Raw genomic sequence first — 9,299 nt, forward strand, 5'->3', positions numbered from 1 at the left:
AGAATAAGCTCCAAGACGGGGGGGGGGAAATAACGCTAAATTTTCAAACCGCTGAGTGAAAAAAAATCTTGGACAATTGCCACTGGGAGATTTTAATGCTTTGGCAAAATCTCCTCCTCCTCCTCCTCCTTTGGCGAATGGAACGTTCCTCATGAGGGCTTGAGGAAAGAGATGACGTCGTCCCCCGAGGGAGCATGCGCGGTGGAGGATGAGTTTCCAAGCGGGTTTGGTTTGAGTTTTGTGAGAGCTGAGCAGCTGCCTGGGCTGGGCGCGTTCCGTCGCTGCGGGCGATGTGGCCCAGAATGGAGGCTGCTTGGGGTGGGATTTAGGCCTAGTATCTTGCAGTTGGCTTGGACCAGGGGGGGTCTTCAAACTTGGCCCTTTGATGACTTGTGGACTTCAACTCCCAGAATTCCTCAGTCAGAGTGCCTGGCTGAGGAATTCTGGGAGTTGAAGTCCACAAGTCATCAAAGGGCCAAGTTGGAAGACCCCTGACCTGTGGTATCCAGAGACTTTCCGGGGTTCCGATGGACCCAAACCTTGGTTTCCTCCCCCCCCCCCAACCAGGGCAGGAAGCCTGGAGCCCTTCTGGGCTGGGCCCCGGGGGCAATTAATTAATCAGTGGAACAACCTGCCTCCAGAAGCTGTGGATGCTCCCACACTGGAAGTTTTAAAGAAGAAATTGGACAACCATTTGTCTGAAATAGTATAGGGTTTCCTGCCTGAGCAGGGGTTGGACTAGAGGACCTCCAAGGTCCCTTCCAGATCCTATTCCTATTCCTATTCTATTCTATTCTATTCATTATTCTAGTCTATTCCATTCTATTCCATTCCATTCCATTCCATTCTACCTCCGAGGTCCCTCCCAATTCTTTAATTCTGCAATTTTTTTTCCCATTCTGAACTTGACTGTTCTCCAAAAATGCTAAGTGGGTATAACCACGGTTAGCTCTTAAATGGATAATGACTAAGTCCGGGAAGTTGGCACATAAATTCCGTACGAAGGTAACGGCAAACTATTTTCATGTTGTTGCCAGGAAGCTGTACGAATGTGTCTGAAACGATAATGGGGTGTGTGTGTGTGTGTAGGGATAGACTAGAAGACCTCCGAGGTCCCTTCCAACTCTTGCTGTTCTATTCCACTCCCTTCTGGCGACTCCGGGGGCTGCGGGCTGTTTCCAGGCAAGGGAGGCAGCGCCGACGACCCGCCTGCAGGGAGTGGCGTGTGCGCGGCTCGTGGTGACGGGGGCGGCGGGGACGGCTTTTGGGCGCAGGTGCAGGGGGGCAAAAAGCCCCGGGCGAGGATGCAACGCTTGGCGCGCCTGGTGCGCCGCTCGCCCTGGGTCTGCAACGCGCTGCTCTACGGCAGCCTCTTCGCGGCGGGCGACGCCGTCCAGCAGCAGCTCCGCCGCCGGCCGGGCCAGCGCGCCGACTGGGCTCAGACGGGGCGGGTGGCGCTGGTGGCGCTGACCTTCCACGCCAACTTCAATTACCTCTGGCTGCGGGGGCTGGAGCGGCTCCTGCCCGGACGCGCCCCGGCGGCCGTGCTGGCCAAGGTGGGCTGCGACCAGCTGGTGGGCGCCCCCGTAGCCATCCTGGCTTTCTACTCCGGTGAGTTGACTGGGGAGGGGAGGGAAGGGCAGAGCCTAGCCTGCTTGACTCGCTGGCGCCTCCCTGCCTCTGAGCACGTGCAGAGGGCTCTGCCGGGGGGGGGGGAGGAACACCCCTTTCCCCACCACCACACACACACAGAGCCAGGAGCCGCAACAGTCGCTGGGGAGGCGACAGCTGGAGTTGACCCGTCCCCCCAACACACAGACACACACACACACACACACGGAGCCGTAACAGTCGCTGGAGAGGCGGTGGGCGACAGCACAGTCGCTGGGGAGGCAGTGGGCAATAGCTGGAGTTGACCCGTTCCCCCAACACTCTCTCTCTCTCTCTCTCTCTCTCTCTCTCTCTCTCTCTCTCTCTCTCTCACACACACACACACACACACACACACACACACACACACACACACACACGGTGTCGCAACAGCCGCTGGGGAGGTGGTGGGCGATAGCTGGAGTTGACCCGTCCCCCCCCCCACACACACGGAGTCGCAACAGCCGCTGGGGAGGCGGTGGGCGACAGCTGGAGTTCAACGTCTCTCGCGGGCGCCCGGTTGCAAAGCCAAAGAGGGAGATGCCCTTCTTTGGAGGGAGCGCTGTGATTTCTAAGGCCAGCCATCGCGAGCTATGCTGGGTCCGTGCACGACTTAGGGGGGGGGGAGAGAAAGAGGGGGCTGGGAAGGCGATGGGAGTTGTAGTCCGGCAGCCGCAGAGGGTGCTAGAGTTTAGGACAAGCTGGTGCAGGGCATCCTCAACTTACAACATTTCATTTAGTGACCATTCCAAGTTACAACTCCACCATCTTGTGGTCAGGTGAGGAGAAACAGAATGGGGGGGGGGCCTGGAGGAAGAGGATGCTCTCTTAGCCTGGTAGTTTTCTTGCAGATGTCTCATGATCCACCTAGGTAGCATCATCAGTTCTAGCTGCCATTTTCATTTCCTATAAACTGTGACTTTGTGAGAAAATTAAGATAATTGATCTTTGCTCTCCAGGAGTCATACAGAAGCACAATTTTTGCTTTACAAGGCCATCTGTTTTCTTTTCTTTTTCTTTTTGCAAGACCCATATGCAGTTGGAGTAGATGTGTCCACCATTCCGTTTCTAACGTCTCCTTTTCGTTTAAAACCATTTTTGACCAGGCATGAGAATGCTTCAAGGAAAAGAGGATATTTTTGCTGACTGCCGGCAGAAATTCTGGAACACCTATAAGGTAAGCGCTGGCCTGTCTCTCATACACAGAGGTGCCTACCAATACCTCACATGAAGCTTCTAACATTATGAGATATTTTACATCAGGGGTCTTCAAACTTAGCCCCTGCATAACTTGTGGACGGTGGCTGAGGAATTCTGGGAGTTGAAGTCCACAAGTCATAAAAGGGCCAAGTTTGAAAACCCCTGGTTTACATCCATTTTCTGGACAAAATCTGCTTCTCTCTGTTAGTCATTATGCTAAAATAATCTTGTTCACTTTGTTCATATCAGTGAAAAAAACCCAAGTAGTAACTAACACCTTCCAAGTACAGGTAGTCCTCAACTTATGACTGCAATTGAGCCTAGAATTTCTGTTGCTAAGTGAGACAGTTGTTAAGTGAGTTTTGCCCCATTTTACGACGTTTCTTGCCACAGTTGTTAAATGAATCACTGCAGTTGTTAAGTTAGTAACACAGTTGTTAAGTGATCCCGGCTTGCCCAATGACTTTGCTTGTCAGAAGGTCACAAAAAGTGATCACATGACCCCGGGACACTGCGGACGTCATAAATGTGAGTCAGTTGCCAAGCGCCTGAATTTTGATCACTTGATCATGGGGATGCTGCAATGGTCATAAGTGTGAAAAACGGTCATAAGTCCTTTTTTTCAGCGCCGCTGTCATTTTGAACAGTCACTAAATGAACTGTTGTAACTTGAGTACTATTTGTAGCAGATCCATACTTGCCTTTTTTTAGCAGATGGTTTGTCCAAGTACTTTGTTCTAATTCTAGAAATAATATATAGCCGTTAGGATTAGCAGCCATTGACAGGTGCTCTCCTTTTTTCCATGAAATCAGCTTGATTTCTTTTTTCCCAGAGGGCAGTTTGATAGGAGGTGAAATCGGGAGATCAAAACAAACGTTTCTCTTGCAAAACATTGAGGGGAAAAGGCTGCCTTTTGAACAAAGTTTGTTATTGCAGAATCCTGGAAATCTAAAATACATTTTTCATTGGATCAGCAGCTTAGGGAATTGCATTGGCTGAAAAATTAATGCATCTGTAAAGAGCTTTCCAAAAGCCTACAAGGCAGAATAGAAGACAGAATACATTTATTCAAATTAGTCCCCATGTATCAACCATGTTTTTTTTTTAACAAATTGCCTTTGTATGGACTGTATGCGCAGGATAAGAATATTTCCCATTAAAATTACAGGTCTCTTTTTCTCTCCTAGTTCCCTTTTTTCATTTTTAAGTCTGTTTACTTTTTGCCTTCTCCCTCTAATTCTTAATCACTATAAGTTTGCAAATGTTTAAATGGAAAAACGAGGCTGAATTACCTTTATCTAGGTAGCCAGAAACAAAAGCAGAAAACTGAGTGTGTTTGAAAAATAAACTGAATTTCGTGCGAGATTGAAAAAAAATATAGTATGCGCTTTCCTTGTAGGATAAGCTAGCCAGCTGATTGAGACAAATAGATATCAGTTTACACTACTGTAAACTGTGTACTGTTTACACTATTACACCTCTAAGTGTGTTGCGTAATTCTATAGTCTCTGTTAAGTCATGGTCCCCCAACAGCGATCAGAGGTCTCCAAAATCAACATTATCTGCCAGTCCATGTTGAAAAATCATACAGTATTAAAATCTCAACCAGCAATTGTGAGAAATGGTAGGGGCAGCAAGCGTGTCAATTTTTAAATTAAAAGATTATTTTTTAAAATTTTAATTTAGTTGAATAAATATCAATAAATATAACCCATAACAAAGAAAACCTCTTGGGGGGGGGGTTTCTGAGAGGAAAAAAAAATGTTTCAGAAACACTATTATAGATTATGAAATAAACAAGCCCTGTTAAGTGAAAATGGTAGAGTCTTGCTTTAAAAAAAAAAGAGGAGGGGGGGGGAGAAAGTGAATGTTTGCGGACCAGGCTTAATCAGGCACAGATATCCTTTTGTGATTGCGTAACTGCTTTATATCACACTTCATTTAATTGCTCAGATTTCAGGTCTCTTGAAACGCCTAGGAGAAACCCAAGAGAAGAAAAAAAATTTCCTTGTGAAAGAAAGACAGCCATTCAATAATAATAATAATAATAATAATAAAGTTGGAAGGGACCTTGGAGGTCATCTAGTCCAACTCCCTGCTTAGGCAGGAAACCCTATACCATTTCAGACAAATGGCCATTCAGTCTCTTCTTAAAAACTTCCAGAAGGGGGCTTGTCTTGTTTGCTAATCAAAGAACCCTTAATTTCTTGAAAAGTTTGTTTACCAATCTGGCAAAGGGACAAACATATTGGCTGTGCTGTAATTTTGGCTTTTCTTAAAGTGGAGCAATCCAAATCAGAATGTTTTAAGAACACTTAAAAACACAAATTTCACACCCACGTGCATATGCTGGCTTGACACGTGGCATTAAGCCGTGATTTGCAAATTAGGATTTCTTATGTAAAGCCAAATGAGCTGGGTGTGTAAAGCATATTCAATCCTAAGCCGCACTCTGCACACCACAACGGATTGCATTAATCTGAAACACGACATCCTGAGTTATATAGCTGGGAGCAGTGTATGAATATAATCAGTGTTTCCTTCCACATTTTTTTTTTTTGCAATAGTCTTGGCTCATAATATTCAAATAAAATTCATCGCGTCCGCCGTTATTTTAGCTAGCGGCTGCAAATAACCAGCAGACTGGATCCCCCACAATGTGATGGAACCAAACTCAGGAACCAAAGCAATTAATCAAGACTTAGACTGCAGTGTTTATTAGACAACATGTGCTGGTGGAACCTGTTTCAAATGATATTGAGAGATCCATCCTTAACAAAAGAGCTTGGTTGTTTTCTTGCAGACATTTTATCATCCAGCTAGGTAACATCATCAGTGTTAGAAGTGGGGGGGGGGTTGCCCTTGTAGCACTGATGAGGTTATGTATTTGAGTAATGAAACGTCTGCAAGAAAATCAGCAAGCTTAAAGGGCACCAAAAACCCCACTGTTCAACCCTGAGCTTCAAATGTTGTATCAACTCCTTTTTATACATTTCAGAAAAGCAGGAGAGTCTAACACATAAACAATAGATGATGTAAAAGTACATATTCATAAGGCTGTTCAATTATTATTGGTCAGGGGTAGGCAACCTTGGCTCTTTTATGACTCGTAGACTTCAACTCCCAGAATTCCTTAGCCAGCATGGGGGAACTATGGGCCCCTCATGACTCGTGGACTTCAACTCCCAGAATTCCTGAGCCAGCATGGCTCAGCTTGGAAACCTCTCCCTTTCCCTCAGCATGGCTGGCTCAGGAATTCTGGGAGTTGAAGTCCACGAGTCATGAGGGGGCCAAAGTTCCCCCATGCTGGCTCAGGAATTCTGGGAGTTGAAGTCCACGAGTCATGAGGGGGCCAAAGTTGCCTACCCCTGCTATAGGTAATGGAGCTCAGGTTACATCCTGCCCTTGTTTTCTTTCAGAAACCAAAAAGGGAGGAATAAAGTAATAAAACAATAGTACTAGCACTTAGACTTATATACCTCTTCACAGTGCTTTACAGCCTTCTCTAAGTGGTTTACAGAGTCAGCCTCTTGCCCCCAACATTCTGGCCCTCATTTTACCAACCTCGGAAGGATGGAAGGCTGCAGTAAAATAAGGAGTGAAGCATCTCCCTTTAATCAAGAGGAAAGGGCAATTTGGAAGGCCAGATTTCCCCCCCCCCAAAAAAAACCACCCAATTCCCATTGCAAATCTATGGGATTATTCTAATGAAATGGCAAACTTTGGCCTTGTTATATTTATCAGCTTGGTTTAATCGATTCCACCCATCTAAAAACTGATTTTCCCCATAATGTTCAGCTATTAAACCCTACTTTACCGAGCGCAGTAGCTGGGGTTAGGCTACACACTGACCAAATCGAAGCAAATGACACAACAGCATAGCGCGAGATTGAAACATAAGAACTGCGGACAACTCATTCCATACATTAAAATACATTTGCATCCCGTTGGGATTCTTGGATGCCGTGTCTGCGCTTTGAACAGCCTGTACCAAGAGCAAGCTTGCAGGATTGCAACAGGCAGCTAGTTATTTACAAGCTGGGCACAGAAAGATGTCATTTTTCTTCTGAGTGCAGAATGCTTTATTTTTAAAACAACCTGTTTGTAATTTCCCCCCCCCCCGCCATCTTGATTATCTATTTTAAACATAAGCAGGAGGCTTTATGGGAGGTAAATGGATAATTTTTCTCATATTCCCCATTTGCATGACTCTAATCCAAGAACTGTTGTTTTTTGTTTTATTATTCCAGACAGGGTTGATGTACTGGCCTTTTGTACAGGTGAGTGTCGGCCTTACCTGGGATGCAAGAACCTAACGCTGTGTTGAAATCCGCCTTGCGGTTTCCTTATAAGAGTTCCACCCCTTTGTAAAGATGCTTCTGGTTTTCCATTTTGTTCTTAAGGCATTCTCTTGTTAGAAGCTGTAGTAGAGGGTGGGTCTCTATGGGGGGTTGACTTTCTGTTGGACCTTTGGTATTCTCAACCTTGTGAGAATATTTCCTGCCTTCATTTGGGTTAAGAGCAGACAAAAATGAAGGTTTAATGAAAGACAGAGCATTCATCCACATTCTATGGTTAAATTACCACTAAATTACCAAGGATCCCATAGTCTTCCTCCTCCTCCTCCTCCTCTTCCTCCCCTTCTCCTCCTCCCTGTTCTCTTCCTCTGCCATCTCTTCCTCCCCCTCTCCCTCCTCCGCCATCTCTTCCTCCTCCTCCGACTTCCCACCTTCTCCACCTTCTCTTCCTTCTCCTATCCCTCCTTCTGCTCTTTCTCCTCCTGCTTCGCCTTCTCCTCCTCATTGGATAATGAAACGTCTGCAAGAAGCCAACCAAGCTCAGAGAACACCAAGGACGCCACGGTTCTCCTCACTTCCTCCTCCTCTTCTTTCTCCACTCTGTAAACCCCACTCCCTCCTAGCACTGATGAAGTTACCTAGTTGGATAATGAAATGTCTGCAAGACAACAGCCAAGCTCAGAGAGCACCAGGGACCCCTCATTTCAACCCCAAGCTACAGATATTCTCTTCTATCAATGTCTGTAAGTCCTGAGACCTTGCTGGAGTCCTCTTGGCAAAATCTTTCTTCAGTCTTCCTTCCTTTCCTTCCAACAGCTTTCCAACTTCAGCTTGGTTCCGGTGTACCTGAGAACAGCGTTTACTGGTGTCTGTGGCTTCCTCTGGGCCATTTTCCTTTGCTTTTCACAACAAAGTGGTGACGGAACAGCGACGTCCGTTTTCCAGCTGTTCCACGCGGAGAAGATGGAGGCAGGCAAGCCCTCGTCGGGGAAATAAACCGTCAACGGAACCAAGACGATCAAGACTTATCACCAATCTCTCATTGATAACCCTCGCAACATTCCTACGATCACAGGATCAACATTTGGGCCCTTGACAACCAGCACATATTTACCTCAGGGGTAATGCCCCAGGGCCATGTGATCACAATTTCCAACCGACTTCCGACAAGCAAAATCATTGGATTTGCTTAACAGCCTCATGTTTTGCTTAACAACTGCAGCGATTCACCTGACAATCGTAGCATTAAAAAAAAAAGGCCATAGAATCAGGTGCAACTGAGTTAACAGCCAATTCTGGCCCCAGTTACGCTCGTAAGTCAAGGACTACCTGTAGGTATCTTGTAGCTGTAGTTGTTAGTGATTAAGATTTTTATGGGTCATATTTTCTATATATGCTGGAACATATTGGTATTGGAAAAAAACCCATAAAAAGCAGTCTAAATAAAGTGCAAAGATTGATTTGTAAGGACCCCCCCCCTTTACAAATATATTGAAGGCGGGGCGTGTTCTTAAAATTTTCTTTTACTCAACAATACAGTGAGGAGTAAAATATTTCAATCTTGTTAGCTGTACCGTAATTCCCTTATTTTTAACGCTGTAAAAGATGTGGTATGACAGGTTGCATGCTGCGTAATATATTTCCTAGGTAATTTTTAGTCTTATCCAGGTTTTTCCAAACAGTGTGTCTTACTCTGCAAAATCCCTCTTGCTCTTTTTTTTTTTCCAAAATGTTGTTACTAATAGGGGGGGCTGGTAATTTTGTTAATTAAGCAATCTCCTGTAGTTCAGTGCATGCATGTTTAATGATCTCTAGATAATGGAAAAATTGGAGAGCAAACTCTCACGTCCGCTGTTTGAAACTGCTGAAATACTTTCCCGTCTCCTGTGGCAATTTTGTTTTTTTCCCCAGCTACAGAAACCTGAATGCAATCCGTGATTACAGAAAAGGCCGTGTCAAATGGCTTACTTAATCTTTTTAACGGCTTTAATAATGGCTTGTTAATGGTGCCTGTGTGTGCATTCGTAAATATCTCTGTGCCTCACATGTGTGAGGGAAATCAGTGTTCATGCTGTGTTAACTAAATGAGGCAGGGGGCAGATAACACACACCTGAAGCTCTCCCCAAATTATCCTTAAATTAAGGTTCAT

The 9,299-nt window shown here is 45.6% G+C and overlaps 1 protein-coding gene across 1 annotated transcript; it reads left to right on the top strand.

The window, feature by feature from the left end:
* Window positions 1-1,015: 1,015 nt before the first annotated feature.
* Window positions 1,016-8,177, top strand: MPV17L (MPV17 mitochondrial inner membrane protein like). Its single transcript, XM_039360373.1, has 4 exons — window positions 1,016-1,611; window positions 2,757-2,827; window positions 7,102-7,131; window positions 7,966-8,177. Exons 1-4 carry the CDS (start codon window positions 1,305-1,307, stop codon window positions 8,143-8,145), a joined length of 588 nt encoding a protein of 195 aa, XP_039216307.1. The 5' UTR covers window positions 1,016-1,304; the 3' UTR covers window positions 8,146-8,177.
* The last annotated feature ends 1,122 nt before the right edge of the window (window positions 8,178-9,299 follow it).

This window comes from Crotalus tigris, unplaced genomic scaffold (assembly GCF_016545835.1).
Source record: "Crotalus tigris isolate CLP2741 ecotype Arizona unplaced genomic scaffold, ASM1654583v1 scf7180000019173.45859301935:6455823, whole genome shotgun sequence".
NCBI classification, from domain to species: Eukaryota; Metazoa; Chordata; class Lepidosauria; order Squamata; family Viperidae; genus Crotalus; species Crotalus tigris.